Below are 17258 nucleotides of genomic sequence, written 5' to 3'. Positions count from 1 at the left end.
GAAAGCAAGCTTATATAGCATCAGCCAAAAAAATTCACCCATTTCACCCATCCACTCGCTTCAAATGTTTGCCTAGTTCTGCCTTGAATCTATTTAAGCTATCAACTTCTACAACAGATGGAAGTTTTGTTCCAGCAATCAACAACGTGCTGGTTAAAGGCAAACATCTGCACATCTATCCTGCAACTGTCTTTCCTCAGTTTAAATTTATGCCCTCTCAGGCAATTATTCTGAGCAAGAGGAAGAATCCCATCAGCATTGAGCATGCTCAAACCATTCAAAACTTTATACACCTCAATCAAATCACCTCGCAGGTGCCTGGTCTCCTGCTACTGTAATTTGCAAAACTTAAGCCTTTCTTTGTAAGAGCAATCCCTTTGTTCCATTCACTAATCTTGTTGCCCTTCTCTGTACTCGTTCCAGCAGCTTTAAATTCTTCTTAAAATGAGACCTCCAGACCTGTATACAGTACTCAAGGTGTGGTCTGACCATTGCCTTATACAAGGGGATAATCACCTCCTTATCCCTGCTAGAAAAATTCCTGTATATCATTGACAAGACACCATGAGCTACTCTTGCAGACCGTCTGCACTGCTCAGAAAACTTCATATCTGCCTACACAATTACCCCCAGGTCCTTTTCATTCTCTACCACTATCATTGTAGTACCATCCAGTTGATACTTTACTCTGGGATTACTGCTTCCCATATGCAGTACTTTAAATTTGTCAATGTTAAACTTCAGTTGCCACCTCTCGGCATACTGTCATTAACAACCTTGCTGACCTTCTATCATCTGCAAACTTGAACACTAAGCCTGTTATACAATCATCAATGTTATTAATAAATACAGAAACAACAATGGACCCAACACTGAAACCTAGTGGACTCCACTAATAACATTAGTCCACGAAGAACAGTGTCCATTGATTACCACTCTGTCTTCTCCCACTCAACCATCTCTTTATCCATATCAGTAATTTGCCTCCAATGCCACACTGCTCCAATTTGTGCAGCAGTCTTCCATGTGCAGCAGTATCAAAAGCCTTTCTCAGGTCCAAATATATGATATCAAAATTATTACCTGCATCCAGTTCCTTTGTGAACACATCGTAGTATCCAATCAAATTGGTCAGACAAGACTTCCCCTTAACAAATCCATGCTTGTCCAAGCTATAAACAGTGCCTCCATTAATTTCCCTGGAACAGAAGTTAAACTAACAGTTCTGTAATTACTTGTGTTGCCCTTTGATCCTCCTTTGTGAATTGGGGTTACATTGTGAACAGGGGAGATATCCATGTGAACAGGGGAGATATCCATGGACTGCACATCTCCAGTCCATGGATATCTCCCCTGAGTCCAAGAAAGCTCTCATAATTATGGCTAAGGGTTTGCTTACTTCCTTTGCTGCCTCCTTTAATATACCTGGATAGATCCCATCCACCCTAGGTGCCTTTCTTATGTTTATCTTAAACAATTTGTCCTCCACTTGGCTCTCAGTTATTACAACATCATCTAGCTCACTGCCAGAGTTTAATTCACCTCTGGCATTCCCCTCCTTGAATAACTCCTCATGTGTGAATGTAGATGCAAATACCCATTTAGTTTGTTAGTTACCTGAGCAGGATCATAAACAGTTGAACCAATCTGATTCATCCCCTTCCTTCTAGAGTTTACATAAGTAAAGAACTCTTTGTCGTTTTTCTTTTCATCCTTTGCCAAAGATATCTCGTAATCTGCCTTTGCCTGCCTAACCTCCTTTGTGACTTGGTTACAGACCAGCTTATATCTATCACAGGCTTCCGTGTCACCCGTTAATTTATATGTATCCCATGCATTTTTCTTTTTGGCCACATGTGTCATTAGTTCATCCGACATCCATTTAGGCCTGAACCTTGAACAATATTTCTTATTTGGTATGAAAAGCCTAGTAGCTTCCAAATTATTTCTTTGAATGCTTCCCATTTTGAATTTGCTGTTGGTAACACCATAAGTTCGTCCCACCGTATAGAATTTAAATTCTGTGTCATATCTCTGTAGTCGCCTTTACGAAAGCAAAAACCGTTCCCTTTACCCCTGATGGTAGTTACCTCTGAGTAAATCCCATTTCAGCACACTGTAATCACTGCCACCTAGTGGTTCCTTTATCTGTAGATTCTTAATTCATGAAGAATCACTACTGATAATCAGATCAAGAGTATTATTCCCTCTAGTTTTTTCCAGAACACGCTGCTGTAGAAAAGAGTCATCCAATAAATACACAAAAACCTTGCTAGTGTGTGAGTGATCAACCCACAAATTCCCATCAATATCTGGGAAATTAAAATCCCCCATTATAAGACACTCTGATTTACTGGTCCACTCTATTTCCCTGTACATATGTTTATTATACTCATCAGTCATTAGGCCGATAACACACTCCTACTCTCAATTTTGATCTCCCAGTGCCAAACTGACTCGACACTGCACTGTCCAACTGTGTCAACTGGCCGCTCTTCCTTGGATTTTATGTGTTTCTTAACTAATAGCATAACCCCTCCTCCCTTCCTATTCTGTCTATCCTTCCATTTCTGCATTCCTTAGATCTGTGTGACACCACATCTCCGATATCCGAACAGTATTTGCCTTTGATGTTTTGACCAAAACATCAAATTTATCAAATTTATTTACCAAACTCCTAGCATTGTTGTACATGCAAGTATACATGTACCTGTTCCTATTCTTAGCTACCCTAACACAGCTCATGTATTTACTTGTTCCGCAATGACTCCCAGCAGTCTATGAAAACCCCTGGATCTTGTTTTCTAGGCTGCTGCTCATTCCAGTAGAAGCAATGCAAGAATCACTTTCACCTCTGAAAGTGATTCTTGCATTGCTTGCGTGTATCCCCCCAAGCTATTAGTTTTCTGACCCACCTAACACTGCCTTGATAGCATCAACAAATATTCTTGCACCCTTTCTATTTAAGTGTATCCCATTAAGTGTATACATCCTATAGAAGCAGTCTCTCCTGTTAACAAGCACAGACCAGGCTGAGAAAAATTCTGCCCCTTGAGCCTTGCATAATCTCTCCAGGGCCGGATTGATCGACAAGGCTCTCATCATATACTCCCTCCTATCGTGTCTGGGCAGAATTGCAGACACTTTCAAATTCAACCCTAACTCACTGCTTTTTTTTTTCAACATTGACCTGTACTTGTTAAGTAATTCTGCCGGTCTCCTACTCTTAATATCTTTAGTGCCAACTCGCAGAACAATATCACCTTTCGTGCCCTTAAAATATGATATCTGTCTACAATGTCATCAACCTTTGCTCCTGGTAGACATTTTCCTGTTCCTGAACCATTAGTTGGTCTTTTGCCTCGCATACCATTAAATTAATTCCTTTGCAAACTAATAATACAAGTTGCAGAAGAACAATATTGATCTTTATTATTTCTTCTCCTGATGTAAAAGGTTTTGTAGGTCTAACAATTCTTTCAAGCAGTCATACCCTGATTGTAACAAACCATACAGGTCGCAGAGCACCTAACAGGTCTCAAGCTTTGTTTTTATTTGTGAAAAAGTTTTTTTTTTTTTTTTTTTAACTACTTGTTCATTTTTTATGGCTTTGCTTGGAGTATCTGTGGTAATCTTAAGATAATTGGATTATTTATTAGTCTACAGGGGAGGTGTCACAAAATACTGTTGTTTTCTATATTGGTGGCTCAGTGAAGCAAATAAAATTATATTGTGCAGAAATGGGAGAAGAGGGAGAATTTTACCATGGAGAAGAAAAATAAAATATGTTCCACCGGTTGAACCGAAAAAAGGTTCTTCTTCCACCTCTGCATATAAAGTTTGGATTAATAAAGAATTTTGTGTAGGCTTTGGATAAAGAAGGAAGTGGATTCTGCTACCTAAGGGAAGTGATTCCCAATAATAACAATGCAAAACTGAAAGAAAGAATTTTCATTGTGCTTTAAATAAAGAAACTCCTTAAAGTTGATGTATTTGAAACAAAGCTACATGATATTGAACTAGCATCATTTAAAGCAGTTGTTCATGAATTTCTTGGGAGAAGGAAGATAATTAGTTAATTATCTTCCTTCTTCTGGTGTCAACCTTACTCCAATATTATATAGATATTGGCTGCTGAATTCATTTTCTTCATTTTAATCTCAATTGTTTTCTCAAAATTTATCAGGATATATCCAGAATGAAAAAGTGATATGAAGATTGCTGGGATAATGCCACGATGAGAGGTTACCACTGGTTTCCTAAAAGGGAAAGCAAAATTTACTGTAAGAAAAACTCCTGAGTGGCAAACATTTCTAAGGAAATAGAATGTATGTAGTACATAATACAGTAAATTTTCAGAATAATGGCACTTTCGGGGAATTGAAGGTGCCGTTATTTCCATTTTTCCATTATCTAGAAAGTTTTAATATTTAATGCAGAAATAATGAGGCTAAATAAGAAATAGAGATATTAAGAATGCAATTTTATTAACTGCCCATAAAAAAAAAAACAAAAAAGATCCTGTAATATGTAAACATAGATAAACTGAATTATTTGATGGCATTAAAGAACCAATCAATTGATGATGGTTAACTGTGTTTAAAAAATGTTTGCAATAGCTGTATGAGTGATCTCACATGTGAGAAGCTGTTCAAGATGATTGCTTTTAAAACGATTAGAAGCTTTTTTCATTCTCACATGTGTTTTTTTATTTTTTATTAGCTCTCCTGGGACATACTTGGCAAAGCCTACAAGTTTCTTCTCATAAAATATTTATAGCTAAAAATATTCCTATTCCAGAAATATCATTAATTACTTTTATAATTAAAGTAATTAATAAAAAATAATTTTATTATTATTATAATTACTTTAATTATAATTCTGCAACCATTGCATTTTATTTAATCAATAAGGGATAAATTTAAATCACTCATATAAAGTATTTGCATTGATCTCCCATTCCATCTCCATGTACAGGCTCTCATTGTACTCTTTAGTTTTCTAATCTGCACATTCTCATTTTCCATTTGCTTCAACCATCTCATACCACACAGCTGTTATGTTAGCATGCATAATTAAATTCATATATATATATTGCCCCTAACTAGCAGTTTCCCTGAACCCCTTAGGGCCTCCTCAAAGACAGTGGTGAAGACCTTTACCTTTGTTCAACTGTATTTCTTCTCTAAAATAGATTTGATTCTTTCTACCTACAAGAGCAGGCCATTCAATTTTAAAATTTCCTCCCAAAAATGCCTTGCAAAATCCCTTAAGCTTCATGTTAATCCACATGGTCTTATACTTATCCAGCATATGGCCAGTTCAATAATTAGTTCTTGCATGAATAATAATGCTGTCTTTAACCTCTTCCATCCCAAAAAAAACCTGACAACCGGTTGATACCATCATCAGTGTAGATGGAAAATGCTTGGAAGACAAACTATCCAGGTTGAAAAGGTTTCAAAAAACAAGTGTTTTTTGAAACACAACCTCAAAATACATGTGTTTTTTGAGGTTGTGGCTAGGACAGTTGATAGAGTTTGTGAAACCTTTCAGTGCAGTCCAAGGAAGTCAACTCATCGTGCCAACAGAGAACTTCATTTGACCCAGTTAACCTCACAAAAAGATCCTCCAGTTCATTTGAAGCCATATAATACAAAATCAGATTGTTCAAGCACTGAAACTAAACAATCAACCATGTCAAAAAGTTTTTGCTAAGGACATGCTCCAACAGATTGATAATGACAATGGCTACTTGAACAGTGTTATTTTTAGTGGCAACTTTTCATATGTCAACTTAATCAACCATTTGCATATGTGTGGTATGTTAAATAGGCACATCTACAGATCAGTGAACCTACATGGTGTTCTAAAATCTTAAGCATTTTCCCATCACAAGATGATTGATTATATCTTCTTTTATGAGAAGACAGTCAACAGTACTAATTTTGTGGTTGTGCCTCAACTATTTCCTGTATTGCAAATGGAAAATCTACAACCAGTGTTGTTTTCTAGGACATTAGAGGATTCCTGATAACACATTTTCAGTCTGATTGGATGAGGAGGACCCATTTCTTGGATTCTACCCCACTTCATTCTCAGTTCAAGGTGTAAACTCTGTGCATATCAACAATGCAGTTGCTTCAGTGATACCACAGATAATGGATAACAGTTTGTGTCAAACATCATTTCAAAATCCTTTGGACCACAAATGGAGCCCATGTGGAAACCTGTATTGTCTGTAAAAACATTGAGCTGCTTTTTATGTGATGTACTTTTCTTTCTACAGCAATTTGTAATTTGATGAATAATATATAACCACCCTGTCTATTATCTCCCTCCTACCACATACATTTAAATTAAGTTTGCCCCATTATTACTGAAGAAGACCCAGTGAGGAAGAACTGAGCATGTCTAATGTTATCCCTTCAGTAATGTATAATCAGTATCTATATCATCTCTTTTGGAAAATTAAAAAGTTAACCATATCAATAACCATACTGATATTTTCCCCTCTAGCTAATTATGGTTAATCACCAGTTTTGTTAGGAAAAAGTTTTATATAGTGGAGTATTGCTTACCCTGTGTGGCTCACAATAAAGTGTAGTTGCTTATTCTTTTTTGTTTATTTTAGTGCTATAAGTATTAATGTTTACCAATAGGTATAATTTTTACATGAACTGTAATTTCTATTGCAGAGGACTAATTTTGCAAGATTTGACTTTTGTTCACATTGGAAATAGTGATTTACTTCCAGAAAGTACAGTTAACTTTTCAAAAAGGTGGCAACAGTTCAACATTTTAGACAACATGAGAAGGTTTAAGAACTGGTAAGTCTGCATCAGAAATGTTATTTGTGATATCATAGACCATATCTTTACATTCATTAAAATACTGACCATATATATAATACATTGCATAATGAGGCCAGTGCTCAAGTTATATTTATGAGACATCTCTGCAAAGTGCCTCCCCACCCCAAAAATTGAAAGAACAGAGTTCTAAGTTTCTCTAAAGCTGTATTCTAATAAACTGTACTTCTCTTTGAGATGTGCTATATATTGAAAGATATAATGTGATTTATTTTAAAGCTAAAATAACTTTAGACCAAAAGATTCTTCATGAGAGCCACAAAATATCACTGCTGTACATGATTGGCAAAAGCCTGAGTACACAGCAAAGGGCAAACTGAATTTCCTACATACGCATCAATCTCATATTGTGAAGCAAGTCACAAAGAGCCACCTCAGTTCTGTATTTGCATTTAAAATAAAAATCACTGCTCCCTACGTATGTTGCTATTTACTTTGTGACTTGCTTTGGAATATTAGCATTAGTAGAGGCATATGATGCAAGAAAGCAAGCTTATGCAGCATCAGCCAAAAAAAAAAAAAAAAACACTTCCATTTCACCCCTCCATTCGTTTGAAATACCTGTCCAGCTGAGCCTTAAATTTATTTAGGCTATCAACTTCCACAACAAGGGATGTAAGTCTGTTCCACCAACCAACTACCCACCAAAGGCAAATTTCCACACATCTATCCTACATCTGTCTTTCCTCAATTTGAATTTATGTCCTCTCAGGTGATTATTCTGAGCAAGAGAAAGAATCCCATCAGCATTGAGCATGCTGAAACCATTCAAGGCTTTATACACCTCTATCAGATCACCTCACCGGTGCCTAGTCTCCAGACACAGTAATTTGCAAATCTTAAGCCCTTCTTCGTAAGAGCAACTCTTTGTTCCATTCACTAATCTTGTTGCCCTTCTCTGTACTCATTCCAGCAACTCTACATCCTTTTTGAAATGAGGCCTCCAGACCTGTATACAGTACAGGGGAATAATCACCTCCTTATCCCTGCTAGAAAAATTCCTATATATCATTGACAATACACCATGAGCTACTCTTGCAGCCCGTCTGCACTGCTCAGAGAACTTCATATCTGCCTGCACAATTACCCCCAGGTCCTTTTCATTCTCTACTACTGTCAGTGTAGTACCACAGAGTTGATACATTGCTCTGGGGTTGCTGTTTCCCATATGTAGTACTTTACATTTGTCAATGTTAAACTTCATTTGCCATCTCTCAGCCCATCTGCTCAACCTTTCCAGATCCTGTTGCAGCAGCATAGCGCCAGTAGTGTCCTTAACAACCATGCCAACATTTGTATCATCTGCAAACTTGGATTAAGCTTGATACACCATCATCAATATCATTTATAAATACAGAAATCAATAATGGACCCAACACTGAATCCTGAGGGACTCCACTAATAACATTAGTCCACGAAGAACAGTGTCCATTGATTACCACTCTCTGTCTTCTTCCCCTCAACCATCTCTTTATCCATAGCAGCAATTTTCCTCCAATGCCACACTGCTCCAATTTGTGCAGCAGTCTTCCATGTGCAACAGTATCAAAAGCCTTTCTAAGATCCAAATATATAATATCAAAGTTATTCCCTGCATCCAGTTCTTTTGTGACTGCGTCATAGCATCCAATCAAATTGGTCAGGCAAGACTTTCCCTTAACAAAACCATGCTGTATCCGAGCTATAACTGAAGTCTTGTCTAGATGATCCTGCAGTGCGTCTTTAACCAGTGCCTCCATTAATTTTCCTGGAACAGAAGTTAAACTCACAGGTCTATAATTACTTGTGTCAACCTTTGATCCTCCTTTGTGAATTGGGGTCACATTTGCACATCTCCAGTTCATGGGTACCTCCCCTGAGTCCAAGGAAGCTCATAATTATGGCTAAGGGTTTTCTTACTTCCTTTGCTGCCTCCTTTAATATAACTGGATAGATCCCATCCACCCCGGGTGCCTTTTATGTTTATCTTCAACAAATTCTCCTCCACTTTACTCTCAGTTATTACAAGATTATCTAGCTTACTGCCAGAGTTGAATACACCTCTGGCATTCCTCTCGCTGAATAACTCTTCATTTGTGAATGTTGCTGCAAAATATTCATTTAGTTTGTTAGCTACCTGAGCAGGATCATCAACAGTTGAACCATCGATATCAAGTGGACCGATCCGATTCATCTCCTTCCTTCTAGAGTTTACATAAGTAAAGAACTCTTTGCTGTTTTTCTTTGCATCCCTTGCCAAAGATTTCTTGTAATCTGCCTTCGCCTGCCTAACCTCCTTTGTAACTTGGTTACAGATCAGCTTATATCTATCAGAGGCTTCTGTGTCACATGTTAATTTATATGTATCCCATGAATTTTTCTTCTCTGTCATATGTCTCATTAGTTCATCTGACATCCATTTAGGCCTAAACTTTGAACAATATTTCTTAGTTGGTATGTAAAGCCTAGTAGCTTCCAAGATAATTTCTTTGAATGCTTCCCATTTTAAATTTGATGTTGGTAACATCATCAGTTGGTCCCACTGTATAGAATTTAAATACTATCTCAGACCATCGTAGTCGCCTTTATGAAAGCAAAAACCCTTCCCTTTACCCCTGATGGTAGTTACCTCTTTGAGTAAATCCCACTTCAGCACACTGTGATCACTGCCAGAAAACTTCATATCTGACTGCACAATTACTCACAGGTCTTTTTCATTTTCTACGTCATCAACCTTTGCCCCTGGCAGACATACCCTGGTCCTGTTCCACCTATCCTTTTTACAACGCATGTTCCCTGTTTCCCTGACAATAGAGTCACCAACAACTACTAGTTTCTGTGGGACCAGCGCATTCTGCCTTGGGGGGTTGCCACTGTGTTGCATGATGACCAAGTGCAAGCTCTGGTGTTGATGTGGGCAGCTGAGAGCTTGATGGGCCCCCTCAATTTAGATCCTTGAGGGCATTCACCCTGTACTTCAAACTCTCATATAGGCCCATAACAACGCTGAGTTGTTGCCTGATTTCGTTACACTCCTTGCATCGCGCACACTCAAAGACATCGCCGATGGCAATATCATGTCCCGTACCTGATTGCCCACAAACATCATGCAAGCAGTGCATTTTAAAAGGCTGTGATTCAGAGGGTAATTGCCTCCCCTAAGCCACAGCACTCCCATTAGCTTGAGTCTTTTGCTTTGCTGCTCTGGTCTGAGTCATGATTTCGATTTAATTTCAATAAAATTTCAATTTCAGTACAAAATTATAACCCTAAACTTGTATCCCAACACAGTTATAATGCTATATATATTTTTTTCAGTATCGAGTATTATCTACGAGTTCCGTTTATATAACTTCCGTATCAAGTTATGTATTAATTAATTATGTTACGTTTGTAATCTAAGTCGTTACATGTATTTTGTTAAAAGTACAATTTAATTGACAGCGAAGTTTAACAAATTTAATAGATTTTACTGATTAATTGACAATATTATATTATATACTGTAGTATACTAAGCTTACGCTATCTAGTTTGGGATATAACGTGTCGTATAACAATGGCAGCAAGTTACGAATGCAAGTTACAAAGAGCCAACTCAGTTCCATATTTGCATTTAAAATAAAAATCACTGCTCCCTAAGTATGCTGCTATTTACTTTGTGATTTGGTGATTTGCTTTGCAATATGAGATTGAAGAATTTTGTAATAGACAGTTTGCTATTGATACACAACCAAGGCTTTTGCCTACTCATGTACAATACTTTTATTGCTCTCATACATAAAGCTTTTGCTCTAAAAGATTTAAACTATTGACACCATTTAACATTTCTCATATTTTGCAAATATATCATCACTGGGTGATCAGGTGTTTCACTAACTGTGCCTGGCTACCCACCAATGAGGCATCGGTAAACACCGAATTAATAGCAACATAGTTCTCTTTGGGGGGCAGTGTTTTTTATTTGAAGCAAAAGGTGACTTGCTTCACAATATGAAACTGGTGCATTTCTAGCAAGTTTAATTTGCCCTTTGCTACATACACATTGCAACGGTCAGCATACTAGGACAAGAGCAGTAGAAATATAACTACAATTGCTATTAGCCATTTTTTTTCACAATAGAATGTTTAGCATGTGTTTTTTTGTCTCCCCTTGTTCTCTTCATTTTACATTATGTCTGTGCCTCTATATAGATATTTAATATTTCTTATTTTTGAATGAAAACAGAGAGTAGTTGATTGTTGGAATAAGATTTCATCCGATGTTGTGAAAGTAGGTAATTTGAATAAATTTAAGGAGGAATTTGAAGAATAAGAAAATTTACCTCAATATGTTACATATAACATTTCCTAATGACACTCTCCAGCAAATAAACGAAAATGAAATTAACGTAAATTAATACAGTAATAAAATTAATTAAAAAACAATTAACAAATTAAAAAGTTCAATGCAAATTTTGAAGGAAAAAAATGGCTTGAAGCTGACAGGTCTTTTCAACCATATGTCTTGATCACAGGAATTGAAATTATCGAGTGTGTGTGAGTCAGAATCTTAAATAGAGAGATTATTTGTCTTCACGCATGCACGTAAAAGACGACAATTATTTGTCTTAGCACATTATCCCAGGGGCTCACATCTGGTGAGTATAGGCTTGGCAAACCCAGGATCCTGAGCTAGTTATCATCATTCTTCTCTTTTTTTTGTTTTTTTGGTGCTCTCTCTCTCTCTCTCTCTCTCTCTCTCTCTCTCTCTCTCTCTCTCTCTCTCTCTCTCTCTCTCTCTCTCTCTCTCTCTCTCTCTCTCTCTCTCTCAGTAACGCAAGAATTTTTTTTTTTTTTTTTTTTTTTTTTTTTTTTGCCAGTGCAGCATATGGCTAATAATAATAGTAAAAGACCACGAAACAGAGATTAGTTATGGACGACAAACATTAATAGAATTCTCATGTAATTTAATTTTGATGGTTTCTACAATTAATAATCTAGTATAATTATGTTGGACACGAAGTGTTTTGGCCTCATTGAATAAAAATACATTGATTTCATTAACGGCATGAAAGGCCAATTCTTACACTGCTGAACAAGAAGCACGGACTGAGGAGGAGTGTTTTAATCTCATATCCAGTGTACACTGTAATGATCCCTGATAAGACAAATCATATGATCCCTGATATTCTGCAAGAAATTTTGTATACCAGGTCACTGATTTTTGTTGCAAAAGGACTGAGCGATTGTTCGGTATAGTGTGTAAATTCTGTATTGGTCTGGCCACAATTTTAAATTCGGTATCTTTAAAGAATCTGTTCTGTTAAGCTGTTTGTGCCACTTTTTTTTTTTTTTTGTTTGTGTTCAACATATGGGACAGAAATAAAGTAGTTTTTGATGTTACTATTGTTGATTGGTATAGTTTTTTTGTATTCTATCCTTAGCTTGTACTCTAATTTGTTATAATGTAGCAACATACCAGTGTTTGTCGGTTTACGGTAGATGTTAAATTAGACTTTATTCACTTCCTGAGTAAGCATGATATTTAGAAAATTTAATGACTTTGTTTCAGTATTTTCCCTTTCCAATGTAAAATTGAGTCTAGGATGAATATTATTAAACAAATGTAAAATGTCTCGAATAGTGAAATTATCAGTAATAACAAGAATGTCATCTAAAAACCTCCCATGATATGTAATACAGGGTAGAAAATGTGTCAAAAACGGTCCTTTACGTGCATGTGTGAAGATAAATAATCTCTATTAAGATTCCAACTTACACACTCAGTTATTTCCATTCCTGTGATCAAGACATATAGGTCAAAGCCCTGTCAGCTTCAGGAAGGGAAGTCTTTTTCCATCTCTCATATTGATTCAACAATATGAGAGATGGAAAAAGGTATAAGAAGTTTGAATTCCATGCAATTTTCAAGTAAAAGCTTCAAGCTACAGAAAATATTATACAGTTAACATATGGGCTGTAGTATCATTCTGTATGTAGTTATATAATAAAAGCACAAAGATTGCATGAAAGGGATCATTATAGCTATATACAAAATGATACTGTAGTACTAACAGTGTATTAATTATGTACATTTTACATAGCTTTAAAAATTAAACCAGCATATCATGCAATTTTGTTCTAAAATTGCATGATTTGTTGTTTTTCACTCAGTCCTGTTTTACTTAATTAACTGGGATTCTACTGTGTAGATATCCCCTGTATTAAAAGTCACATATTCACACAGTTCAATTATGTGACTTTCTTATTCATAAATTGTTAATCAGAATTAACTATTTATGATATCAGTCAACCTAAGTGGCATTCTGAGGAAGTAAAATGTTTGTTAAAGCCAAACTTTTACTATGTATTTCCAGCAGTAAGCATTATATAGATCATGTACTGGGAAGCAATATTTCCTACTAGTCTTATCACCATAACTCCAATTAGACACACTAGATGAATGAAAATATCTGGACACCTTGCATAAATATAATGGGCTATGGCAGCAGTTTCTTCTTGAGCATACATATTGACTCAGACATTCCAATGTAAATCCCATGGCCTGTTGAATAGAATTACTTTAGAAGCCAGTATAGGCTGTGCATCAGAACTTAACAGACTTTCAATGAGATGGTGACTGGATGCCACACCAGTAACGTTTCAGTGTATGCAGCTGTGACTGTGGCAGATATTATTCAAAGGTGGAAGACCATAGTTGATACCTCAGTGGGGAGTGAAGAGGTCTGGATGGCCTGAACTCATGGAAATGAACCATAAAGCAGGCAGGTGCAGGAGGCCACGGGAACGTTCATCGGTATGTCAATCATTTCTGGGAGCTATATAACTTTGGGGGTCAATGGTAGGGCAGGTGTACTGAGTCTAACATCATGGTCAGCATTGTGAAATGGCACACAGAGTGATATCATTCCCAATATTCATGGAATAAAACAGTGGCATAAAGTGCTATAGGGTAACAAATTTCACTACACAATATTTGGGTGTCAAGAGCTTGCTGTCAGTGTATAGTTTTTATTATGAGATTGGCAGAGGCAGCCTAATGGTTTGGGGCTATTTCAGATTATTTGGACTTGTTCCTTTGGTAGAAGTTTCAGAAACCATGAAGTCGGTGATCTACTTGGGTGTTTTGAACAATTATTCCGCCTACAGTGTTGGAAATGGACCCTGTCAGTATCAGCATGACAGTGCTCCATATCAAACTATGGGTCATACAGTACTGGTTTGTGGACAGTGACATTGAAAATTTGAAGTGGCCACCTCAGAGCCTGGACATCAGCTCCAAAAGTGTGAGACAAATTGGAGCATCTGACTAGGATGTACTCAAACAATTTTTCTAAATTGGCTCCCAGTAGCTGTTTTGCAGGAGGAATGGAGGCAAAAGTTTGGCTGACATCTACTGAAAGTTGACAGAAGTGATACCCAGGATGGTAACGGCTGTCTTACAGTAGGTGGCCCTACTGTGTAACATTTCATATTGCATAACTTTTTTTTTTTTTTTTTTTAAATTGAGAGCCTGCACATCGTCCCAAATACTTTTGATCATATAATGAATCTTCATTATCATCCAAGCTCTTATTGGCTTACTTTTTCAATAATTTTACTAAATCTAGGGAAGTACGAATACAGTAAACTGTTTTTCGGTTACTGTGATTCATATACTGTGAATTTCATGTATTAAAACTAAGATCATTTGAACTTTTTTTTTTTTTTTTTTTAGAATTTAAAATTTAAATTTTAGAATTTAAAAAAAAATTGGATTTTTGTACTCTGAAATAGTAGTAATATATTAACAATGCTTCTGTTTTAAAATTACAGCCAGTACCCATTCAAGAGAAGTGAACAAATTATTGCTTTCTTTAATAACTTTGACAACTATTTGTCAGAAGAGGCTATGTGGCAGATATCAGAATCCATTAAACCTCGCTTGGGAAAGAAGAAAATGGATCATATGTGACTCCATTTTGAATTATGCCACAGAAGTGTGTGCAAATTTCTGATTTAATTTTACAAACAGTACTTTTACATGGTTGCTATAATGTAAACAGAACTAGATTAATAACTGAAAGGACAGAAAAGAAGTGCTGTTACTAGTTCCTCAGTAAAAAGTAGCTGGCAAGCTACACCTATTATATGCTGAAACTTGTGTTGAGCAGACATGTATATGTTAAAGCCATCCATATGCTGCACTTAAGTACAGTATGTATGTATGTATTTATGTAAGTAATAATTTTAAATGCCAATATGACTTTTATTTCAGGAGGTTCTTTGTAACCATGCATATGCCATTATGCTAATATTACAATTCGTGAATTATGATAAACTGATATTGAGGCCCAGGTGCAGTTGAGATAGCTTTATGCAATGCTCACTAATTTTCACAAAACACATCCACATATACAAATGCATTGATCAATCAATATGAACGATGAATAAATGAGATTGTCTTGTGTTTGCATCATTAATGTAAATATATGTAGTTTAAAACACTTCTTGTACAGTAAGTAATATGTGTAATGAATGTCATGAGTGTTTGTTCTGTTCTGTGAGGTAAGGAAATATTGATACTGCATTTTTAAAGCCATTTTTAAAGCCACTGTGTAATGTGTAAGGCAGCTGTAACTCTTGATGCACAGTCTTATTCTAAAATTCACTTTAAAAGATCTGATCTTCATCTAACTTTACTGCTCTTTATTTTTGCACCCTATGAACTACAGAAATTGCGAAACTAGATTTGTAAGTCATAATGTGCACTTTGTTTTTTTCTCTTCTTTGACACACTTTGTTTGAAAGTAGTAAGCTACGAATATGCAATTAATGTAGATTCTGCTTAATTATTCTGTAGGCTCTCTTTTATATATTTATATTAAAACTGGTTTGTGTGTGTGTGTGTGTGTGTATGTAATTTATTAATAGCTGAGTGATTATTTGTAGATATATTTTTATTGAGAGTCATTAACTTGCTGTATTTTGTATTTATTAAATAATTGTCTGAAATTTTCAGACAGGTTTGCTCTTTTTGCACTTAGTACGTAGTTTGTTGTAGTCATTGAACTGTGGCCCCCTTTTTTTTTTTTTTTTTGTATAAACTACTGGTAACTCATTTTAAATGACCAAATATTTCTTTTTAACAACTTTTTAGACAAGAAAAGTTGTGTGGCATTCCTTGAATAATAATGATGATTTAATTATTAATTACTTTTAATTAAATGAAACAAAACTAATTTGCAGTCTCACATTTTATATAGAACTATACACTAAAATGATATAACTCTACTTAAAATCTATATAATTAATATTAATTCATAAATGAGAGCAGTTTTTTATTCATGTAAAAAATATATTTAATCATTCAGAATTTTTCTTGTAGTGTGGTCTCAACTTAAAAGCAGCTAGTTTACTGAAAATAAATATTTCCATCAGAATGCCAAATTATAAATCTTTCATGAAATAGTTATTTCATATATCCAGTATTAAAAAGAAATGTTTAAAAATTGAGTGTTTAAAAATTGAGTCAATTTAAGTATTATAGTTTATCTTCCTCTGCATTCATTATTACAGTTTGTAGATATAATTAATGATCCTTCTTAAAACTTAAGTTTTTTACTTTTTAAAATTAGAAAGATTGACAAACCTAATTAATTCTGGCGCAATTAATTCTGGTGCAAAAATTACTAGCAGCTTATTTTCCAAATATATTTATACTACAGTAGACTTTCAGAATAATGGCACCTTTGGGGATTCAAGGTACCATCATTTAGATTTTTCCATTATCTAGAAAATTTTATTTTTAATATATTTAAGGCAGAAATAATGAGGCTAAATAAGAAATAGAGAGATTTAAGAATGCAATTTTATTAACTGAACATAAAAAAACAAACATGTTGACAATCCAATGTTATATTCTGCCATTAATACACTCCTGCTTACACCCTGTTCTATTTTCTTTATTATATCAAGTTTATTCTGCATGAGTGGACAGTGGTATCATCACCGTCCTCCCCACACATAGTGGAAAAGGCCTGGGTTTGAATCCCATCAATGATGTGAGGAACTTTTATGGGTTTTTTTTTTTCACTCCATGTCTGAGTTAGTTAGTCTCAGGTGTAGATAGCAAGGTCCCCCCCCCCCCCAGGAACTGTTGGTTTTTGTCCAGGAATGCAGTCAAATCGACCAGATGTTGGTTTTTAGGAGCATTAGCAACTAAGGCCATATTGCTCCGGGATATGCGGTGGTCATTCCTTGACCTTTCCGCATCCTCCGTATTTGGTGGTGACGGGCTCGAACCCCGGTCTAATCAAGAAGCGTGTGCTGCGCACTGCTGCTCCTTCCCACCTGGCTACGGAGGCGCAAATCGACCAGAGAATACACACAATTTACAGAAGCATTTAAGATGAGATGGATCTTTCT

At 35.8% G+C, this 17258-nt stretch overlaps 1 protein-coding gene across 2 annotated transcripts in view; it reads left to right on the top strand.

Annotated features, from left to right (window-relative positions):
- Positions 1-15025, top strand: part of C3G (C3G guanyl-nucleotide exchange factor) — a 410407-nt gene extending 395382 nt beyond the window's left edge. For both annotated transcript variants that reach the window (XM_090368667.1, XM_090368668.1), the window contains exons 18-19: positions 6699-6830; positions 14667-15025. In XM_090368667.1, the coding sequence (XP_090224793.1) occupies positions 6699-6830; positions 14667-14805 (271 nt within the window). In that variant the 3' untranslated portion in view covers positions 14806-15025. The remainder of the gene's footprint in view (positions 1-6698; positions 6831-14666) is intronic.
- The last annotated feature ends 2233 nt before the right edge of the window (positions 15026-17258 follow it).

Source organism: Mastigoproctus giganteus, chromosome 2 (assembly GCF_048544385.1).
Source record: "Mastigoproctus giganteus isolate SK-2022 chromosome 2, ASM4854438v1, whole genome shotgun sequence".
NCBI lineage: Eukaryota > Metazoa > Arthropoda > Arachnida > Uropygi > Thelyphonidae > Mastigoproctus > Mastigoproctus giganteus.
Note: the sequence above shows the minus strand (reverse complement) of the source record. Positions and strands in the feature narration are given on the sequence as shown.